Source organism: Dasypus novemcinctus, chromosome 10 (genome assembly GCF_030445035.2).
Source record: "Dasypus novemcinctus isolate mDasNov1 chromosome 10, mDasNov1.1.hap2, whole genome shotgun sequence".
Taxonomy (NCBI): Eukaryota; Metazoa; Chordata; class Mammalia; order Cingulata; family Dasypodidae; genus Dasypus; species Dasypus novemcinctus.
Window position 1 is genome coordinate 73,939,156 of NC_080682.1, and position 23,659 is coordinate 73,962,814.

Sequence of the window (23,659 nt, forward strand, 5' to 3'; positions counted from 1 at the left end):
GATCTAAACTTCTCATTGTAGTATAAGATGTCCTACAGACTTGGGTTCTTCCTTTATTTCCAGCCCCATCTCCTGCCACTCCCGCTTTCTATTCTATGCTCCACTACACATGGTTTCTCTCTATTCCAGGACCATACCAGGCCCTTAACAATTTTGCCTTTGTACTTGTTGTGACCTCTGCCTAAAGGTCCCGGCCCCCTTTGTTCCTTAGTTCACTCCTCATCTGCCTTCAAGATGCAGCTTCCTGACTCCTCTGCCAGCTGGTTCTCCACCTCCTGTGTGTCTCTGCTGCACTCTTCTATTCTTCTGTTGCCATATTTATTACAGTGGGATATAATTGAAAGATCTTTTCCTGAGTAGATTGATAGCCCTCCAAAGGCAAAGATGAGTTCAAGTTCATATGCAGAACAGGTATTCAAAAGGGTGTTCTGAATGGATAAATGAGAAGTTTTTAAGCCTAGAAAGATGCCGGGTACTGGAAGCAACACTAGACTTCATGTAACTGGGTTCAGGTCTAGGCTCTGTAACTTGATATCCATGCAAATTTGAACAAGTCACTTCATCTTTTTGAACCTCATCACCCCCATCTGTAAAATGGAGATAATAGCAGCATCCCTGGCTGCTACAAAAATCAAATGTGTCGTAACACAAAAGTCGTCATAACACTTAGTAGATGATGACACTCCAGAGGTGCTGGTTGTGACCTCTGAATCACTCAACAGAATTCATTCTGAATGATTTTTTAAAAATGACTTGTCTTCCCTTTACTCTTTGGTAGCATCATTAACACGGAGAAGTTCCGGGGGCAGCATTATAAATTATACACAGTGAAGCAGAAATTGGAGGGAGAGAATATTAGAGCAGGTAACAAGCCTAAGCCTCTTTAAAACATCTACTTGGGCCCAGCTCCTCACTTCACACTTGAAGTCACTTAGGCTCAAAGTAAGGGATTTAGAGGCAAGATAGTTTGGTGGTTATGAGCTTAGTCCCTCTAGATCAGGGGTTCTTAACAAGGGGTCCATGAGCTTGAATTAAAATTAAAGAAAACATTATTCTTCTGGGGACACGTTGGTGCAGGTGTGATATATTTATTAAATAATATAGAGTATAGTGGGGACTTAGTAAGGGGTCCATGGTTTTCACCTGACTGGCAAAGGGTCAGTGGGGGAAAAAAGGTTAAGAACCCCTGCTCTAGATTGACAGGCTTGAGTTTAAACACCAGCTGTCAACTTATCAGCTCTATGACCTACAGCAGGTTCCTTAATTACTGGAAGCCACAGTTTTCTCATCTGTAGAATGTGGACTTAAAAAAAAAAAAAAAAAAAAAGCAGCTAGCTCATGGATTGTCGGAAGCTAAGGCATGGAAGTCCCTTGGCAGGTCTCCGCACACACCTGGTGCACACTCAGCAATTCTATCTGCAGCCAGTGCCCAGGACGACGCGGGGTCATGAGCTGCCCCAGGGCAGCGCCCAGGAGTCCTGCCTCCTACCCTGGCAGCCCCTCTTCCTTGGGTCACCTAAAGAGGGGAGAGGCACTACCATCAAAATGGGGGGTGACACACACTCATCCAGGATGTCTTCTCCTTTCTTCTGCTTGTCAGACCTTTGGTTTTTGTTTTTCTTAATCATTAAGGGTATTTCCATTCATGAAAAAGCTTGAAATTAGAAAGGAAAAAAGAGGAACTGTTCTCTAATCTTTCAAATGATTATTTTAAAAAAAAATTGCAGGAGGGGGAAATTGTTGGGTGATCAACTGTCAATATTTTAATTTTGAAAATGCAAATACAGACTCTGCAATTTGTGTTTTGAATACGTTTTATCTCAAAACTATTAATATTATTGGAATTGTAAAAATTTTATGGGGCGAGGTCAGCTGCCTCCATGCTTCAGGGAAGGATGGTTTAAAAAGCAGTGTGTGTAGACGAGGGCTGAGTCACTGTCTGAGCCTCAATGCTCTTCTCAGGAGCGCTGGCTGAGCATGCGACTTCATTTAAGAAAAAGGTGACCATCTCCCAATTAAAAAGTCCAGGAATGGCCCTTACTGAAGGGGAGGGCAAGCAGGTGAACAGGAGGCAGGGAGGAGGCAAAGCCTGATGTCCCCTCTCTGGCTGGCTTCACTCTGATGTCGCTCGAGCCAGTCTCCCCACCAGGAGAGGAACTGTAACAGAGCCTCATGGGGCACAACTCAAGCAGGAGAGGAGTGTCTAATTCCTAGGGGAATCACACAAACATAGAAAGCTGAAAGTGTGGGCATAAGTCTACATACATGAACGGTATGTGGATACATGTAGGTGCACTTGCACTTTGTACATGGATGTGCACTTGTGTCCACATTTATGTATGACTGCCAATGGATGGCCATACCTATGGGTGTCTGAGTACCTGTATGGTGTGTACTGTATGTACTTGGCGTAAGAGTGATGCTATCTAGAGGTGTCATTTACCACTCAACAGCGAGTATGGCCAAACATACTCCATGTCCCCAGCACAGGGCCAAGTTGGTGCCATGAACAAGAGCAGTGCTAGGACAGCTCCCCTCTGCCTGGAGTGGACCCGTCCCCATGTGTCCCTGTGCCTGTCCTCTGACAACTGGTAGTACCTGGAACCAGTGTCCTTCATTCAGCAAAGCTGCCCGGTACAGACCAAGCTCCCACAGGCTCTCACACGGCAGACCACACTGAGCTCCACCTGTCTCCACATGGTCTACTGGGTCTTAGGGATGTGCACATCAGGAAGACAGAGATAGAAGGATAGAGGGATGGAGGGACAGATGGACGATGGAAGGAAAAAAGTCAGACAACTACACCCAGACTTGTCTCCTCAATGCAGCATGGGTTCTTCTCTTCTTCTAGAACTGGTCTCTCCTCTTACCTCCTTCTCCCCTCCTTCTCCTTCACCCCCACCCCCAGACACCCAAAACCAAGGGCTGAATATGTGTGATATAAGACACTGGGAGAATCTAGATGTTCAAGGCAAACACTTCTATGAGAAAGAGTCTCAGCCACTCAGCAAGGTGTATATGTGGTATGTTTAAGGATACTTAAGACGCGTTAGGACTGACGGTGGATACCAAGCCACCCTGCACGTTCAGGCTGCCATGCTTCTGCTCGTGCTGCTGTTTCTTCTTCTGATACACCCTTGGGCCCCCAGGTGCCTGGTAAACTCCTACTCATCCTGGGCTCAGCTCAAATTTTACTGCCTCTCTTGAGTTTCTCTGACTCTCCCCCAACCCTAGCCGTGTTAATTATCGCCTCAAGCACAGCGTGTATCCCTCTATTAGGAGTTTAGCACACGGGAGCTTAGTTATTTGCTTACATGCTCCTGGAGGCCAGTCCTGATCCCTGCTCTCAAAGCACTGGGAGCAGGTCAGTGAGCCGGGAGGGGCCGGCCGGGGGCTGTTCCTACCTGTACAGGAAAGGAGCGACCGTGGCAGTGTTGGGATGGTTGTATTGCTGCTGGGGCTGAGGTAGCTGGACACTGACAGTACTGCTTCCTGTGCTCTGAGTGGTCCCGACGGACCCGCAGACGGTCTGGCTGCTGATGCTGTGGTTCAGGGTGGACCCTCCTGGGCCTTTGCCTTCCGAGGAGGCCAGGCTGGAGGAGGAGCTGGAGTGCCTGCCGTCCAGCTGGGGCTTCTGCTGGGGGAGCCCCGAGCTCGGCTTTCCGCTCCGGCTCCGCTCCCCTTCCTTGGAAGGTGCTGGGGCACTTGGGGACTTCCCGGGCATGCTCTTCCCGCCTGGTTTTGGTATTCCACTGTGGGACGGGGTTGCGGCATCCTTCTTGGCACTGCTGAGCTTCCCCCCTTTGGGGATGAAGCTGGCGATCTTGGAGGACTTTTTTGGCATCTCGGTCACGGCTGTTCCGCTGGGGTCTTCCTTCGGCTCCTCTCTGAGGTCCGGCCTCTCGGTCACAGAGGCTCTCTTAGTGAGGTCCTTGCTCTTCTCCTTCTCCCGCTGTTGTTTCTCCTTTTCTTTCTCATTGCCTTTTGGAGAACTCTTCTTGTTGGTCAGCGCCCGGCTGAAAGTCCTCTGGGCGATCCCCTTGAGCGCGATCTTGGGGCTGCTAGAAGTGGAGCCCACTGTGGAGAGAGGGCGGCTGGTGGCTTCCATCTCTTCACTCTCTTCAAAGCTGGGCAGGATCTCCAGGCGCTCGCAGCTCGTGTCCCGGGACCCCGGGCCCTCGCCCACCTTGGAGCCCCCTTTGCTGTTGAAGAGCTTTAGCTTCTCCAGCATGGACTTCTGATTGTTGGGGGCTGGTTTGATGGTGTCGGGGGCGGGCCTGGGGGCCTCGGGCCCGGGCTGCTTAACCGACAGCATGGACGAGGTGGCACTGTGCTTCACGCTGAGGGACTTGCTGCGCCAGGGCTTGGAGGCTGTACCTGGCTGGGGGATGGCCGAGGAGGTGCTGCAGTTAGCAGGGGTGGAGCTGCTGCTGCTCTCCAAAGAAGCAGGTGCATTTTCACTCATGCCGGGGAGGGAGGAGGCTGGGCTTTCCAATGGCTCTGCAGAGACGGGGAAGAGAAAGAAACTTGAATCGCATCAACTGCCCCACACTGAAGATTGGGGAGGACACTCCTATCCATGATCAAATAGCCAATCAATCCCAGCCCAGATGCCCCGGTAGCTCCACTGCTTGCTGTGTGGCTCCGCTGGGGCTTGATTTCAAATCCTAGCACAACTTCCTCCTGCCGGCCATCGTGCACAGGCCACACCCCATCCCACAATTCGGCGTGTGCTGCACGAATGCATGCTGATCTTACCACGAGCACACGCAAAGCATAAGAACGTAAATCTACAAGAATACATGCAAACACCCGCACCCCGTGTGGCACACCATCCAGTGAGGAAGCTGCAGGAAATAGCTGCTGCTTTGAATCACTCAGTCCACAGTCCCCCTCTTCCAGTTATGTGAAAGAACCAAGAATTATCCAAGGTTTTCCTATTTCTTATCCAGAAAAGAAAACAATGTAGCAGAGACATTCAAACAAAATAGAAAAAGGAGGAGAATCCAAGTATAATCTTTAGAGGAGAATAATTACCCACAGAAGTTGCTAAGTCTTATCAAACCATGTAAGCTTTTCCTATATTGGAACTTTTAAAGAATTTCAAACATGATATAGGCAGGACTTTAAAAAAAAAGACTTCTTTTATTTAAGAGTCTAATCTGGGTACATGACCTCGTCGTAGGCAAGAAAACACACAGGTTATCTGCAAGTCAATGCTTCCCCTTGGCGCTCAGGGAATGTTTCCCTGGCCAGACTCTTTTCTCAGAAAATCCTCAAAATACTTCCAAACTGGAGCCAGAATTATTCTGGGAACGGGGGGGTGGTTTCCAAACTGGAGTCCTGCCGGCCACCATGGGGACCAGTGTCATAGAAATGAAACTGGCAGCCCCTTCTTCAGGCAGCACTCAGAGGGGCACAGCTCTACCTCCTAAGGAAGCACAGCTGAAAGAGAGTGGCAGGGAAGGCACATCACCGCATCCACCCAGGCCCCCCAGCCCCGGGAGCCGAGCAGCCAGGATGTGGCACTTAAGGCCCCCGAAGAGCACGTCAGCGCCTGCAAAGTCGCAGTGACATTACTTACCTAGCAGCAGCCACTTTCGCCCGCACTGATTCCCTAGGAAAAACTCTCCAACCAGAGAGGCTGCCCTTCCAATTGTCACAAGTGTTTTCAGTTAAACTGCTCATGTTTCTAATTAACTTTTGTCATCCACAAATGCTCCAGTGCCCAGAAGCCTGCCGGGATTAACGGCTGCTTCTTCGGCTCTTTTTAAAAATTTTTTATTATTATTATTTTTTTAAATACCTAGGTTCCGCTGCCTTCTAGCAGCAGAGTAAACTATATATAGAGCGGCTTTTTATGATTTAAAAGTCAACGGCCGCTGAAGCCGTGAGTGAAGGCAGCCCCTGTGTGGGGTACCGAGCACCGTGCCGAGAGGAATTGCTTTCCTTCACTCTCAGCTGCTTGGGGAAGCCACAGCTCCAGGGTGATCCAAAGCAGACCTCCCAATGTTTTAAAACACATACATCTTCCTGACTTACTGGGGATTTGGGTTTGGAGGGGAGGGCGCTCCACAATCCTCCCTAACAAAACTCATGGGGCACTGCTGGATCTTTTCCTGGGGAGCAGCAGAGTCCGGTCTGGAAACAGGACGTGGTTTACGGAACCCACCCACACCGCTGGGCTCTCAGAGGGTCTCCACAGGCTTGACGCTGCCCATGGAGGGCTCCTGGGGGCCAGGAGGCACAGTGCTAGGCACGTTGTGAAGAGGGGGCTACCGTCCCCATTCTACAAGTCAGGAAACCGAGGTTCAGGAAGGGTTAATGACGCATCCTAAATCTCATAGCTAGAAATGGACAGATCTGGGATTGGATCCCAGGTCTCCGAACAAAGTGCTCTTTGGGACTGCATCACAGCTACCTCCTTTGATGAAGAACAAATTTAAACAACAGCCACTTAAATGATGAGAGCTCTTTTTAGGCATCATCTTTTCTGCTAGCTTAGTTATGTCCACAGCATCCACAGTGTAGTACAAACCAGTCCAGCCATATGAAAGGAAGCAATATATACCAGAGGGTGGCTCTCTGGTTGAAATAATAGTAGCCCTCCAATTCCCAAGTGCCACTTCTCTTAAGGCAAAAGCCATTTGCTTTACCTGAGTTCAGATCTGAGGCATTTGTTCATTCATTCATTCCCTCATTCATTCATCTTATATTTATTGAGCACCTAGTATGTGTCAGATACTGTTCTTGTGATATATCAATGACAAAAGAGAGATCCCTGTCTTCATGGAGTTTATATTCCAGCAGGGGGGAACAGAAGATAATCAATATAATTAATTAGTTAATATTGTTTGTTGGAAAGTAAGTGCTAAAGAAAAAGTAAGGGGGTGGGGTGGAGGACAGGTTGTAAAACTATCCTTGTGAGAACTACAGCATTACATTCAGAAGTTTCGGGAAGACTCCCCATTAGACACAAGCATGTGGATCAGTGTGACCTTCCTGCTCCACAACTGCCTTGAAATGCCATGGTACTTTCTTGGAAATGGTTTTGATAAGAAATGCCCCTACCCACCATTTCTGTATACTTTCAACACTAACATATGCAGGTAGAAATTAACCAACAACTAACAAGTTAACAACTGACCCAGAAGAAAACAGACTAACTGGCTTGTCTAATGAAGTGAAATTGCTAGATGAGGTAAAAACGTGTGTCTCCTTCAGGAAAGGGTGGCAAGTACAAGGAAAGGGCTTATACAAATGCAGGCCCCATCAATTCTCGGGCTGGGCCAAAGCAGCTCCCAGAAACTTCTACTCATCTTCCCAACCCCAGCTCAAATGCCTCCTCCGCAAGCAACGTAAGGTGCTCAAACTTCTTAACTGCCTGGGGTGTGAATCACATGGCCTTTTCCCCTACTCTGTGCTATTCTAAGTTTTTGTTCATGTCTCCCCATAAAAGGATTTTGAAAAACCACCTCATTTACACTGGGCACTGAGAATACAGAAGAATAAAGGACAGCTGGTGCCCCTTACAAACTCATTGCCTAAGAGGGCCAACAGACTCAAGACAATCCATGGGAACAAAGCAAAGAGGTGGAGAGGACTGTACAAGGCACTGTAAGAACCCAAAGGCAGGTTCTCTCCCTGAAGAGTTTGGGAAAACTTCATGGAGGAGGTGACCCTTAAGGTGACACAGTGTGCTACTAGGCCTTGGTTGGTTTTACCACTTGTCTGTGAGATCCTGCAGGACAAAGGCCCCCCTCCCTGATTCATGTTTGGTCTAAATCCTGTTGGAGCACAGGAAACACTCAGTAAATGGTTTCTGAATTGTTGGTTGGTAGTTTAGACATTTGTGGATCACCTTTAAGACAACACAGATTTGTAATTAGTCATTAAAATTTGATTACAGCTTTTCAGTCTGAACGCAGGAAATAACCAGGATCAGCACTCAGCTTCAGAGTTTGTACTCTGCAGTTAGCCTGAACTTCCCTGGCTATGGAAACATGGGGGCATTTCAAGGCTATTCATTATGCTATAAAAGGTAACATTTGGAGATGATTCTGAATTTGGTTTCTAGAGGAGCTGCAATCCAAACAGGGCTATATAAGACACCAGGACTTCTAAGGACTAGATCATCAATACTTTGTGCTCATGAAATGGCCAGAAATCCCCACAACAGAGAAGAGGGCTTCAGGCCATGAGTTGTCTTGTCTAGTTTCTGCCATACCTAGGACATCACACCAGTGACCTCAGATCTTGACTGAAGTGGCTAGTTTTCCTTCCTTTGGAAAGCCACTGCTGCTAACATCAGGGGCTCTGTGATTCCCAGCATGAGACTTTCCTTACCAGGCTTCTGCCACAGTGAGAGAAAGGGCAGGAGAAGTGTGAGTGGGTAGGCCAAGCCTCAACCTTTGCTACCAGCTAGCAGTGTGATCCCAGATTTGCCATTTTGTCCCTCCAGGTCTCAGCTGTCCCATTTATAAAAGGGCAGATGGACCATTTCTCTAGAGTCCTTCCAACTTGGTTTCCACACAAATCTCAGCGAACCTCTGAGAGGCTCTATGAGGCTGGGGCTTGGCCAAGGCTTGTCCCATTGGGCCCCAAGAGAGCAGCCCTCACTTGCTAAACGCTATCACCATTCTCTGTGCTTATCTTCAAACATTCCACCCTCCACAGTTCTCTTAAAGTAATGTTTACAAATAGATGGAGAAAACTGGCTGGGTCAAGGTATGGCTAATCTTGGACGAGTTGTGTGTTTGTAGCCTATGAACAAGCTGGGGGGAGGGGGCAGGTAGGGAAGGGTGAGTTCTTAAATTAAGAGCACTTCTCTCCTTAATAACCAACAGTTCTTATTTCTTTTCTCATAGATATACGTACCTATGTTATGGCAAAGAAACCTAAGAGGGAGAAAGGAGAAAAGCATAAATGAATGTTTCCAATGAATATCAGTATTCCCCAAAAATGGTAATATGGGCCACTGAAAAGGTAAGTTGAATGGCACATGAATGGATATTTTTCTATTTTAAAAGTTATGTATTTATTTTATTGTACATTAGAAAAAAGTAATTAGTCCACATTTGTATTAATTACTACATAGATACTAAATGTAGATTGAAAACCTAAGCCAATTTAAGAAATATTAGGTAAAAAAACAACAACACAGGTTGTTCAGATTGGGCAAAACTCGATGAAGGAGGTTTGTGAAAGACTGGAGAGAGAGAGACACTGTTACAGTAAATCAAGAAATACTTCTTGGGAAGCAGATGTGGCTCAACAAATGGAGTGTCCCTACCATATAGGAGGTCCAAGGGTTTGATACCCACGGCCTCCTGGCTCATGCAATGAGCTGGCCCACGCACAGTGCTGCTGCGCGCAAGGAGTGCCAGCCCACGCAGGGATGCTCCCACATAAGGGTGCCCCGGGCACAAGGAGAGCCATCCCGCATGAAACTGCAGCCCGCCCAGGAGTGGTGCCACATACACAGAGAGCTGATGCAGCAAGATGATGCAATAAAAAGAGACACAGATCCCCAGTGCTGCCAGAGAATACAAGTGGACACAGAGAACAGATGGGGGGGGAATACTTATTTTCTATTTAATCATTATTTTGGAAAATGTAATCAATCAAACCAGAATGCCCAAGAGAAGACTAGGTTCAAAACTAACCTGAAATGGTGACCTTTTAGAACTTTATTAATATGTATTTGTTTAGCACTGATATTTTGCCGAGAAAGGCCAGATCTGGCAACATGATCAGGCCTGGTTTAGCCAAAGACAATTTTTTAAAAATGTATTTATTTCCCCCCACCGACCCCCGCTGTCTGCTGTCTGCGTCTATTCACTGTGTGTTCTTCTGCGTCCACTTGCATTATCTGGTGGCACTGGGAAATTGCGTTTCTTTTTTGTTGCGTCATCTTGCTGCATCAGCTCTCCATGTGCGTGGTGTCACTCCTGGGTGGGCTGCACTTTTTTCACATGGGGCAGCTCTCCTTGCGTGGAGCACTCCTTGTGCATGGGACACCCTTACGCCGGGGCGCCCCTGCGTAGCATGGCACTCCTTGCACGCTGCAGCGCTGCGCATGGGCCAGCTTACCACACAGGTCAGGAGGCCCTGGGGATCGAACCCTGGACCCTCCATATGGTTGACAGACACTCTATCAGTTGAACCACGTCTACTTTCCCCGAAGACAATTTAAAAGCAATGGACTTTCCCTTTTTTTTGGGTCATTAAACACAATTCAGAATTACATATTACATCATAGTAATTTTATAAGATCCAAGTACCCCTATGTAAAAACTGCTATATTCCACTCTAGTCTACTTTAAGAAATGCTGATCCCAGACTCACTGAGCAAATTTTATGACCACCAATGGGTCGGGGGACCTGCAGGATGAACATCTTGGTTCTAAAAGACCAGCTTACAAGGTTCACCCACCACCAACTGACAAACCACCAGCAAGAAGAAAAGTTTCATTTGAGAAACTGCAGACAGGATACCTTTGAAGAAAAGAAAAGGGTTTTTTTCTTCTTCTTATTTTTTTTTTTAGGAGCTTGGGGGAAGAGCATTAATTCTCTAGTAGGGAGGGAAAAGGTTTGGTTTCTCTGGCATCTAGCCTTAAACCTTCCCCACAGTAACCAAAATACTTTCTAAAAGAAAATATTGTTCAAGGCAGATAAATAAGCATTTCTTCCTCTCCTTCCACAAGGGTGAACACTGGTCCCAGGTCTCTTCTGTCCCCAGCTTTTCAGTTAGGGAGACGTTGGTGGCCTAGTCCCATTGCAGGCAGGCCCTCCAGGAGAGCATCCAAGGCCGACTGCACCCAGCTCCTGGCTGTTACTGTGACTTTAAACTTGCCCTGGGGAGGTTTCCTGCTTAAATCCTCTCCAAAGTCTTCAGGGAATAGGCTTGGTAATTGAGCATGGGAAAATGTTTGCAATTTCCTTTAATTTGTCAAGGTGTCAATCTTGAGCATTCAAATTTGTTAGGATAATTGAAACCAGTTTTTTTTTTTAACATGTATGGACTACAGCCACACAGGCTGGAGGCTGTTTTCCGAATTGCCCAGGCCAATCTCTTTACAACCTTGTTAGCTGCCAGATCACAGAGGGGCACAGGAACCTGACTGAGTCCACTCAGTGGTTCTGCGGAGGATCCTCTCAGCACGTGGTAATCGATAGTAAGGGTCCAGGCCTCTAAATAGTCTCATCTCCACCTCCTCCTTGGAGAGGACCAAGCGAGGTGCAGAAAAAGGGAGACAGAATGAAGGCATGAGAACGAGCAAGGCAAGTGGGCAGGGAAGTGCAGGGGGAGAGGGAGCTGGGCTTTGGGAACCCAATAGGCTCCAAGGACCTCATTGCATCTACAATTCCGTAGGTTCCTAGAATGTCCAAGCTGGAATAATGACGATCTATATAAGCGAACATTTATTTGTAGAGTTTCTGTTAGTTTGATGGTTAATGAATCACATGAAATCATATAACTTCAAAAATTACTTCATTAGTATTTTACTCTAGCTTGTAAAAACAACTTCTGCTCTAAACAAAGAGTGGTTCCTGTTAACCAACTCTAGCAGGCAAGCAAATGACACCATTTGGGTCCTTCGCCTTTGAATTGGCCGCCGTGGCCTAAGCTTTTCCCCTTGCTCATCAGACCTCAGGGCCATGCCCGAACCTTAGCCCCAGTCTTTCTCCCAGGCCATTTCTTCTGGGAAACCTTCCAGAGTCCCCATAGCAGAAGCCTTCTCTTCTTTATCTCAACAGCCACAAAGCTCTGCCGGAACCCCTCCAGGATCTCTGAACACTTGCCACCTTGCAATGTGTTTCGTAGCTGCAACTCCCTTAGCTTACTTTAAAGAATGGCTGATGCACTAGGCTCCCAGAAATGATTATTTGAAAAATAAAAATCAAGCAAAAATGATCGCCCACACTGGATCCCTACACATCTCAAAATTAAAATGAGATGTGCCTAGCTTTTCCTCTCCAGGCTAATCATGTCAGTTCCTCTTGCTAAAGCTAAATGAACATTAATGAGAAAAAACCTTAGTGATGCTTTTAAGGTATTTTTTTTCCTAGGTACAGTGGACATTTTGCTATATAACAGGTTTCTTAAGACATCATATACAAATACTCTAGCATCTTGTTACAGTGTGAACAAATACAAGTGCACAGAATATAAAAGTGCATTAACCTAAAAAAGACTGAAGCCTGCTCTGTCCTGTGTGAGCCACAGAGTTCCAAGCTTTCCTCAGTGACTTTTTCACCCCAGGAGAAGTAGAAGAAGAGGCCCTCGACAGCTGGAGCAATTACAGTTGTGTTTCTTTTTAATACGTGACAAGATAATTCTTTTTCTGCAATGGCTTGTTTGGATAAATCCAACTGAAGCTAGGAGTAATGAGGTAATTTTTTTCTCTGCTGGTGGCTAAAAAGCAGGAAACCTAACTTTCACTACATTTTCTCCAAATAGCTTCACAAGGGAAGTTTTCAAATTCCCCTTAATGTCATAACGAATTGGTAAAGCTAAATAAAGGTTAACTTGTTGGAAACATTAGTAGACAGTTGGGCTTATGTTTCACCTTGCAATAACATCTTAAAAAGAGAATAAATTCTTAAAATCTCTTACGCACACACCCAAACCCTTTACATCAGAAGGTGTCCTTCCTACACATATTTTTTAAATCCTCCCACACAGCTGGATAAGGAGAAAAGCCATGTGATGGCTGACATTTGAGAAAAGATGCCTTTAAAAATAAAAGGCATTCCTATTTTTATATTTTATTTCTTGAAGTCATTTCACCCTCAAACACTTTTTTCCTCTCTCTTAAATGTATTTCCTCAAAATTCAAAGCAATGTTTCAGCAGGAAACTTTTGTTTTAATTGGTCAAGCCGTTTCTCTATCTTGTACCATATATGGCTTTAAGAAAGTGCAAAATTGGCTGTAGAAAGCCTCCTCTCTTTTTTCCAAGGGTGTATGAAATTTCACAGAGAGATTATAAATACTTTACAGAGGGCAAATCCATTCTTTCATGAGGTCACTGTCCACAGCTAACAGCTTTTTGGCAGAGTGGAACAGGCTGTGCACTATTATAAAGCCATCCCTCTAAGACAGTTTGTGAAGGCATTTTGTAGGCCCTCTTCTCTAGGATACCAGTTCAATCTTTCTATTTTTCTCTTGAACAAAGGATGGACCCCTCAAATAGGAGCCTTCAGACCAGTGCTTAACCAAAATGCTTTCCACCGAACAATACAAATAGGCAGTAACTGAAAGAAAGGCTTCCATGGCCAGGGAGGCTTAAAAAATGCAGGACTAAATAGTAGTCAAACAGGTTTATTGCCTGCAGGACTTGTCAGAGACTTTAATCTGCTTACTGGTCCTGGGAATATCCAAAAGGACAATGGAACAGTGTGATTCCTACATATCCTTTTACTACAGAACTGATCATAGGACAGCATGCAGAAATAGCTCATGATGGGATGTATTTCGGTAAACACTGTTCATAGTGAGTTGAACTGTGTCCTGGCAAAAAGTATGTTCAAGTCCTAACCCAGTACCTGTGAATGTGACCTTATTTGGAAATAGGGTCTTTGGTGATGTAATGAAGTTACAGTGAGGTCATCCTGGATCTCAGGTGGGTCCTAAATCCAATGACTTGTGTCCTTCTAAGAGGAGGAGAGCTGGTGAGTGGATGCAGCTCAGTGGTTGAGTGCCTGCTTCCCATGTACGAGGCCCCAGGTTTGATCCCCAGTATCTCCTAAAAAAAGAAGAGGACACACAGAGAGACATGCCACGTGAAGACAGAGGCCGGGATTGGAGCAATGCAGCTAGGCCAAGACTTGCCAAGGACTGCCAGGAGCCAACAGAAATTAGGAAGAGGCAAGGAAGGATTCTTTCTTCGTGTCGACAGGTTGAGTGTGGCCCTGCCCACCCCTGGATTTCAGACTTCCCGCCCCCAGACCTGTGAGACAACACGTTTCTGTTGTTTTAAGCCACCCCATCTGTGGCAGTTTGTTAGAGCAGCCCTAGGAGACTAATGATGGGAACAGAAAATAGGCTACAACCCAAATCAGACAAGACAAGTCGCTCAACAGGTAACAGCGACAAGCCAGGGGAGCCAGCAAGAGAGATGGAAGCAGCTCCTCTTTCTACACATTGTGTGATAATCTAGTGAGGTAGGGAATGCTCTCGTGACAGGCATCTTGTGCATTATGAGCACTGTACCGGTAGTATGTGCCCACTCCCTTTTATTCCAAAGGGGTCTCAATGGACCATAAAATAACCAATCTAATTTATGAGACAAAATTTAACAGGGAAAGTATAAGGCTCTGCACCAAAGCCAAAAATCTACATGAAAACAGGAAGCAGGAATCACAGCTAGACAGCAGTGTGCTTAAAAAGATTTCTATCAACAGGTTCACTGGGACTCAACACTTGGACACAGTCGCCATGAAAGCTGGTGTGATCTTGGGTGTATTGATACAGGAATGATATTCAGAACAAGGAAGGTGAGACTCTTACCCTACTGCACACAGCACAGACTATAGCTAAATCAGTGAAATCTCAGAGTTTAGAGCTGGGAAGGCTCCTTGGGGATCAGCTGCCTCAAGTCACTCATTTCCCAAAGGGAGAACAGAGATTTGGGCAGGCTAATGACATCTCCAAGTGGTGACAGTCAGTAAATGACCCAGGCTGTTATTGAGCTTAGGACTTTGGAGCTGGTTTAAAAAAAAAAAAAAGATTTTTAACTAGCTTGCCAGGTGATTCTAATACATACTGAAGTTTGAAAATCAGATAGAGAATTCGAGTCTTACTACAACCCATGAGAAACTAGCTTGCGCAGGGTAAGGACGAGAATCTGAGGATAACTCAAAACCCTCAACAAGGAATGGCTGAAATGATTGAGGCATTCAGCTTGCAAGAGAGAAGACTTAGAGAAGGCACAAGTGGAGGAACTCGTATCAACAAGGAAGTTCCCCTTTAGATTTTTCTGCCCACTGGTAACGGACAAAGAAAAGTGTTAAAGAGACACCTGTTGGAATAGGTCCGTGCCCAGGACCACTCTGAACATAACTATGGGGACATTGGGAGGTTCAAGGACCCATTAGGGCACTGGAAGTTTCTAGGGTTCCACAGAGGGGTCTTAGGAGCAGTTGAGGAGCTACGGGGTGGGAAGGGAGTGTTTATAGCAACTGAGGAGACGGGGAGCTGAGCCAACCACTTACACCAGAGAAGCACTCTTTCCATGTAAAATTTTACTTGAAGATTTTATTTGAAAAAAGTTTCCATGGAAAAAATATCAATAACAACATTAATAACCTTATATTTGAAAAACAACAGCAGCCAACATTTATAGAGTAGGCACTATTGCCAGACACTGTGCTAAGCGATTTTATTATGATGAGTTTTTTTCATTCACATAACAGCCCAATGAGGTAGGTAATTATTATCCCATTTTACTGATGAGGAAGAAAAAAACTGAAGCACAGGGATTCAGAAAGTTACCAGAGATCAAACAGACCAGAGTCAGGTAACTTTTTTTGAATGTCCACACAATTCAGCTGCAATTCTATTCTATACAGCTTGAGAAGAGACAAAATGGACTCTCAAAGTATATACTTTTCTCTTTGTACAAGATAAAGTATTTTCATCAAATCTTCTCTCAACAGCTTCTAGAGACTCTACAGCAAAGTTTGCTGACCTTTAACTCCTTCCCTGAGGAAAAAGAAAATTTTTGCCTCCAGGAGGCTCTTTTTTAAAATGGGAATGTCAAACGGTTTAGCAATAATTTACGTATGGTTTTTGTTCTTTAAAATTTAGAATGCTGGCAAAATGTAATCTTTCTGCTGTTATTTTTTCTGTCAATCAAAACCAGAAGCCAACCAAAGATCTAGCTTATTGTATTTCTCTGGGGGAATCAATGCAGAAACCGAGAGCTGAATTGGACTATTATTCACTATCTATGATTTTATTATGCCAAACGTGCAGGAATAGAGGGAAAAAGGAATCATTTGTCCTGATTCTGCCAAGAACTCAGACACTTGGTATCAGATAGATCAAATAATTTCAGGGCTTCACGGATGTTACTGATCAAAGACAAACTCTCTCAGAGTTCTGAGCCTTTTCACCTGGCAGTTGTCTCCTTAATGGAAAAACAGAATTCTGAAAAAAAAAAAACAGAATACACTGAGGTAGGAAATGCCCCCTGAGACTGCTCACCGGCTTTACTTGCCCAAGACAGGAAGCAATTTCCTCCAGGTATCTGTTCTGTTTTATGCAACAGACCTGGCTGTAATAAGTTGGGGGCAAATTGAGTTTTCATAAATGGAGCACTCATTTAGATGAACTTAGTGACTCTACTGTAAGGCTAAGATATCTTTTAAAATCAGATAATCATGACGAGGTGGGAAGATAGCGAGGTAACCATCTTATTCGGCTCCATGTTGCTCAGACCACCCTCTGAACTGTGCAACCACAGAACTTTGTGGAGGAGCTCAAGTCCAGCGCAATAGCTTGGTAATCCTGAGCTCGTTATTAGTCTATCTGACCTCCAAGTAATTCATAAGTAAAAATAAAACTAATGTGGATAATTACCAATTATCAAAGGTCAAATAGGTGCCAGGCTTTGTATTTAGGTGCTTCAAATCATCTCCCTTATTTAATAATTTTATGAATCCACACAGGCATCGATGAAGTGGATTTACTACAGTTCAGAGATGTTAACAACTTGCCCAAGGCCACGGCTCATAAGTGATAGGGTAAGAAATTCAGTCAAAGACCAGGCTCCTAATTCAATGGACTCCACTGAAACGGGAGAGTGACCAAAGCTTTCCTCCTCCCCTGTGAAGATCAGAGGAGTAATGATGGGAAAGCCCCCTGCAAACTGCAAAAAGCTCTGCATACAGGTCAAGTTTCACTGTCCCCCAGTCATATCGGGCTTTCTTAAAGTGTGGTACGGCTGCCCCAACACTGGTGGCACTGAGCTCTTCCATTAGAAGGGTGGTGTGGGGGTATACCTAAACCCCTCTCTGACCCGACTGTAGAGGAAGACAGGACTGCCCCTCCCGAGCCCTACCCAGGTTTTGGCAGTAGTTCCTCACAGCCCCACCCAGGCTGACTACAGATTCCTGGCAAGCTGCCCCCTGCTCCCTCCCTGAGCCAGGGCCCTGTGCGAGGCAGGCTTTGGGCCGTGCTCCTCATCCAACTCACCAGGCTCACTGGAAGAGGCCCTGTTAAGCACAAACTCTCACTGTCTGCTCTGGTGACTCAGTCACTCCTGGCAGCTTCTCGTCTGTTTCTGGAAGACTCAGAGGACTCCTCACATGAGTGATGCTGAACAAGGACTTAAGGGCGCTTCTCACCCACATGCGGGGTCGTGAGATATAGCGTGGAAACAGGCTCACTTACGAACCAGCCTGGAGGTTTTCATGCCAACTATACATGCCGAAGCTTATTAACTGTGGTTCCAGGGGATTTTTGTCATTTTGAATAAAGAATTCTGAATGTACAAGAAGTAGGGTATGATGGGGGCTCAGAGTTATTTGGTGATGTCTCTCTTCAGAATCCTAAAACAACCACGGCATTTAGCGCTTGTTTCTCCATCCATCCTAACCCAACCTATTCCTCCAACTTAAAAAAAAAATTAATTATTATTTCTTGGGTCCAGGTACTTTCCCAGATGCTGGGGATACAATAGTGAATATAGAGTCTATGCTCTCAAAAGGTTCTAAGTCTTGTGGGTAAGACAGATCATAAAGCAGAACTAGCCACAGAGAGTAAACTGTCGTGCTAGAGGTAAGCTTGTGGCGCCGTGGATCACAACGGCGCTTACCTAACTTAGTCTGGGTGCGAATGTGGGGCAAGGAAGTCATTCATAGCCATTTTTAACTGTCCCTTGACTGAACTTGTAGAACTGAATTCTTTAAAAAGGAAATAAAATATCCAGGCACCCACACCTAGTGATTAAAATCAAACTCAAGAGGGTAAAGTACCCTCTAGATCAGGGCACGCTCTGGCCAGCCAAACGCATTCATGATACTAATCACAACCAGGAATCCAGGGGCACATTCATTCCATCCAAGCACAAGGAAAAACGACACATATAACTCAATCAGAATGTTATTCTTCCCTGCTTACTCTTCATTGAGTTGCACGTACTGAATTTATTTCCAAAGTGAAGAATCCTTACAAGTCACCTCTACTCCTGACTGGAAAAAACTGGCACACAGACTCGACTCTTTCATTCTTCCCCAAATTTGGCTGAAAAGCCAGGAACAAACTGACGGTTTCAAATAATATACAAACTGACTATTGGTACACTCACTCCCAGCTGTCAATCCAGATACGACTAGTTAAAGGCAAATGGATAAATTTTCTTTCAGGAGTCAAATTCTGCAACAACAAGGATGTAAATGACTGACAGAGACCTAATTGCTATTTCATCCTTCCAATCTTCTTGACTTCAAGGAAGAAATGAAGGCAGGAAAAGATAACTATCATTAGCCCCAAACTGAGCCTGGCACTCCAGGTTGTTTTCCTGAGTATCCACAACCACCTCCTCAATAGGGGATTATCAAGTCTACTTTACATAAGAGTGAAAGCAGGTTCAGGGAGGCTGAGACACTGGCCTGATACCACACAGCGGGTACATGCGGAGGTGGGCTTCAGGCCCAGGTCTGTCCAATGCTGAGGCCTGCTGCTTCAGCTTCATTCTCCTACGTCAAGATTAATAGGCTCATGGGACCAAAGTGGTGGAGTGAAGATGTAGAGTGAGAGGGGGCAGCAAAGCCACTGTTTGTTAGGGAAATGAGAACAACAGAAATTCTGCTGGATGGGAGATTTGTCTTAGGTACAGTTTCTTAATAAGCTACTGGGTCCAGAAGTTGAGGCCCTAAGGAAACTGATGTTGGGGAAACTGTCTTGCTGAAGATAAGGGGAATCATTTGGTGACATCAAAAAGAGAGAAAAGAGGGAAAAGAAGTGGGTGGAACAAGCAAGGTAGGGGATATGTAATATGCCAATATCTCATTCCCTGTGTCCTTTCTACAGTAAACTGCCGCAACCGTCTACTGAAAAATAGGAAATGCTTGGTGTGAGTAGATGTCTTGGAAACCAGCAAGGCTTCTGGGTACAGGATGTTAGGGTGGAATAGAACTAACCACCACAGAGAAGAGAGAGGGGTAGGAGCTCATGGGAGCTCTCAGAAATCCCCAAGAGAGTTCCAGACTGCCAAAGGCCCTTGAACTCGAGTTTAGATTGCTCAATCTGACTGCCCAAGGCCAGGAAGTGTCCTTGCAAGTTTCCAGGCTGGTTAATGCCCAGGACAGATGATGTCTTAGTTATACCATCACTGGCTTCTCCATCAAGGGGTCAGCCATGCATTTCCTCTCCTGATCTCAGTTCACCTCCCTCACCTCAGGGACACCCTCACTACCCCAGTAGGAGTCACAGTTCAACCCCTCCTTTTCTCCTCTCCCCACCCTCTGTCCTTCATAATCTTAGCCTATGTGTGTACTCTGTTTTTACTGCTAGCCCGATACAGGTTCCTCTAGGACAGGTGTCAGCAAACTAGGGCCTGCAGGCCAAATCTGGCCCACCGCCTTTTTTGGTAAATAAAGTTTTATTGGAACATAGTCATGCTCATTCATTTATATATTGTCTATGGCTGCTTTCGCACCATAATGGTTCAGCAGTTGCAACAGAGATCCTGTGGCCTACAAAGCCTAAAATACTTACTATCTGGCATTTAGAGACGTTTGCTGATCCTGAGTCTAGAATATTAATTCCTTGAAGCCAGGAGCCCTGTTTCATTCATCATTTTATCTCCAATATCTGATACACAAAAAATGTTGCTTGATTAAGTGGGTGAATGCGTGGAAGAGGGTTAGATATACATCACTAGATCAGAAGTCTTACATAGCAGTTACTCCAAAGATGCTAATAAGAAATGCTTTAAACGCTGAAAAGAGATAATGTAGCTAACTTTATTTTCTGCCTAAGGCAGTTAACAGCAAGAACAAAAACTTCTCTGTTTTAATGTATACTGATTTATTTTTTTCTTAAAAGTTTATTCTGGTTGTTAGAATAGAAAAAGAAAATTCATGGGACTATACCACACAGTGAACCCTACTGTAAATGATGAGCAATAATTAATACTATGATTATAAACATGTTCTTTCATGAATTGAAACAAATGTACCACACTATTGCTAGATGTTAATAATAGTGTGGTATGGGAACCCTGTATTTTATGCATGATTTTTTGTAAATCCATAACTTCTCCTTAAAAAGTCTATCATTTCGGGAAATGGCTATGGCTCAGTCAGATGAGCTTCCATCTACCATATGAGGCCCTCAGTTTGTGTCCCGGGGCCTCCTTGGAAGGCAGGCTCCCCTGCATGCTGCGGAGTGCCACCCAGCCCGCAGATACCATGGAGCGCCAACTCAGCAAGGTGACACAACAAAAAGAAGGGAGACAAGTGAGAATACAGAAGAGCCCACAGCGAATGGACACAGAGCAGACAGCAAGCAAGCCACAAGGGGGGAAGGGAAATAACAAATAAATAAATTCAGACACAGAACGTACAGTGAATGGACACAGAGAACAAATAGCATGCAAAAAGCCATAAGGGGTGGGATTAAAAAAAAAGTCTATCATTCCACTTCTCTTCCTTAGTAAACTTGGATCTACTTGAAAACTCCCTGTGGCAGTTTGGGATTATTTATGAATTCTAAAAAAAGAGATTACATTTGTAAACTGGTCTGTTCCTCTGGGCATGAGTGATAGCCTTTGATTATATTAGACCCAGCTGAGATGTCTCTGATTAAATTATGTTCAGATTAGGGCTTTGATTTCACCATGTCAGTAGGGTGTAACTCAGGTTAAGTCCCCACCCCCTTGGTGGGCTAGATAAACAGACATTCACTCAAGAAGACACACAGCAGAAGATACATGAGAAAAGAAAAAGTGCTCCATAGTGCTAGAGGAGATAACTTTGTCATGATATGGAAGAGGAGAGAACTTTGATCCTGTGACCCTGGGGAGAGATGAGCCATCCCCCTGATAGTTGCAACTGAAGAGAACAGAGCAACTGAGCAGCTAAGGCTGAGAGATCAGGCAGAGGCCACCCGCCATCTTGCTTCAACATGTGGCAACTGACTTTGGTGAGAAACCAACCTTGAGTTGGACTCTTTAGGGCCTTGTCACTTTAAGCTTTTACCCTAAATAAATATGCTGTATTTTTTTTTTTAAGATTTATTTTTTATTTCTCTCCCCTTCCCTGCCCCCCCAGTTGTCTGCTCTCTGTGTCCATTTGCTGTGTGTTCTTCTGTGTCCGCTTGTATGCTTGTCAGCGGCACCCGGGATCTGTGTTGCATTTTTGTTGCATCACCTTGCTGCATCAGCTCTCTGTGTATGCGGTGCCATTCTTGGGCAGGTTGTACTTTTTTCGTGCTGGGTCGCTCTCCTTACGCTTTATAAAAGCCAACAGACTTCTGGAACTTTGCATCAGCACCGCTTTGGCTGACTAAGACACCCCATGTGATGCTTCAAGCTACATTACTGAACATCAGTATCCATTACTGAAAATGACAGCTTTGGATGTTATTTGGAACAAGGATAATGTTTCTTCCTCTTAAATGCCAGAAGCTGTTGATTTTTGGTCCACACACTGAAGATATCAGCTTATCTTCTTTTCATTTGCACTTTAAAAAAAAATTTATTTCTCTCCTCTTCTCCCCCCTCCTCCCCTCCCCAGTTGTCTGCTCTCTGTGTCTACTCACTGCATGTTCTTCCATGTCCGCTTCTATTCTTGTCAGTGGCCTGGGAATCTGTGTCTCTTTTTTGTTGCATCATCTTGCTGTGTCAGCTCTCTGTGCAGTGCCATTCCTGGGCACGCTGGACTTTCTTTCGCGCTGGGCAGCTCTCCTTACGGGGTGTACTCCTTGTGCGTGGGGCTTCCCTACACGGGGGACACCCCTACATGGCACGGCACTCCTTGCGTGCATAAGCATTGCACGTGGGCCCACTCCACACAGGTCAAGGAAGCCCTGGGTTTGAACTGTGGACCTCCAACGTGGTAGGTGGACGCTCCATCCGTTGAGCCAAGTCTACTCCCCTGTAGCTAGCATGTACTGAGCACATATTGTGTAAAAGGCACTGAGTACTTTACTAATTTAGGTTACTTTAGATTAATTAAGGTTGCCTAATTTAGGTTAATTTCATAACCCCATGAAATAGATATTACTAGAGCTCCATTTTACAGATGAAGAAATTGTGGCTTGAGAAGTTATGTAGTTTGTCCAATGCCAAATGACAAGTACTTGTCTGTCTGGTGCCAGTGTCCAAGCTCTAAATAATTATTCTATACTTCATTGACTCATTCTTTCATTTGCTCCATCAACAAATATTGATCTAGAGTCTCTGTACACTGGTTCCGTTTTCTCTTGTCAAGAAGAGATGAGAGAATAAGGCGCATTCCCTGATCTCAAGGAGCTCACTTGCTAAGAAAAGGACAGACGAACAAACCACAGAAAATGGTGAGCACTACTAGAGCATAAGTACAGGGTGTAACTCAGAGAAGGGGTCTCAAACTCAGCATCCAGGAGTGAGAAAAGGCTTTTCTGGAGGAAGTGAAGTCTAACCTGAGATAAGTTAGAGCCTGGTGAGAAGAGGAGGTTTGGCAGGTGATAGAAGGAATGAGGAAAGCATTTCAAACACAGAAAAGCTGGATATATGAGAGAATATGGTCCTTGTATAAAAATGCAAACTGTTCAAAATGTCAGAAGCTTCAAGAGAGATGGCAGGGGAACAGCACGAGAGGTGGCCAGATCATAACGGTCTTGTAGGTCATGGAGATGTGCACAGAGCCTCAAAACAGTTGGAGAAGGGAATCCCTTATATTTTTTTATGTAACATTTTATGTAATCTAAGTATCTTTTAAAAATAAATAAAAAGTATATTAAAAAAAAGAAAGAAAAACGGTCAGAGAAGAGAAACGGTAGTAAGTATTCTGAGTAAAGTTCTTGACTCTGGTTTCACCTTTTCAACTAAAGTCAGTTTTGTTTCCCTTTATGGAAATCAGATAACTTCTGATAGGAGATTCTGCCACCCTCATTCCTACTATGCCCCACCCCAGTATACAAACCCCTTGAGGTAGACTCTATGATCAATTTAAACCACAGTAGCTGGTACAGAGTCAACAGTCAATAACAGGTACCAGATGAATGCACTGGAATGGCAAAGCAGTGCACCAACTTTGAGTGAAAGCATATTATTCATTGAAGATAGTCAGCTACCATGCTCTGGAGATGGAGCAAGGTAAAAACAAAAACAAAAACAATGTGATTATAGCAGCTGGCCCCAGAGAACCGTGTAGGGGCCTTTGGTTAAGTCACTCCAAGTATATGGAACAGGCTCTGGGGGTTTGGTCTGAAAGGAAACAAATACTTTGTGTAAGAAGAGGAGGAGGTACAGGAGAGGAGAGAGGTAGCTGCACAATAGGAGGCTGGAATATTAAAAACAAATGAAAGAAAACATAGCCACTGGGGATTCCTAGTGGCAGGGTGGTTGAAAGACTTTAGAGGACAGCAGCATCCACTATTCAACTTTAAGCTGTTTGAACTATAACAGTATAATCCCTCCAAGGCCCACAGCAGAAAACATCTGC

The 23,659-nt window shown here is 45.0% G+C and overlaps 1 protein-coding gene across 8 annotated transcripts in view; it reads right to left on the minus strand.

The window, feature by feature from the left end:
• The window catches only part of NAV2 (neuron navigator 2), a 741,011-nt gene that overhangs the window by 168,305 nt on the left and 549,047 nt on the right, over window positions 1–23,659 (minus strand). For all 8 annotated transcript variants that reach the window (XM_071218148.1, XM_071218149.1, XM_012525659.4 and 5 more), the window contains one exon: window positions 3,405–4,500. In XM_071218148.1, coding sequence (XP_071074249.1) covers window positions 3,405–4,500 — 1,096 coding nt within the window. The remainder of the gene's footprint in view (window positions 1–3,404; window positions 4,501–23,659) is intronic.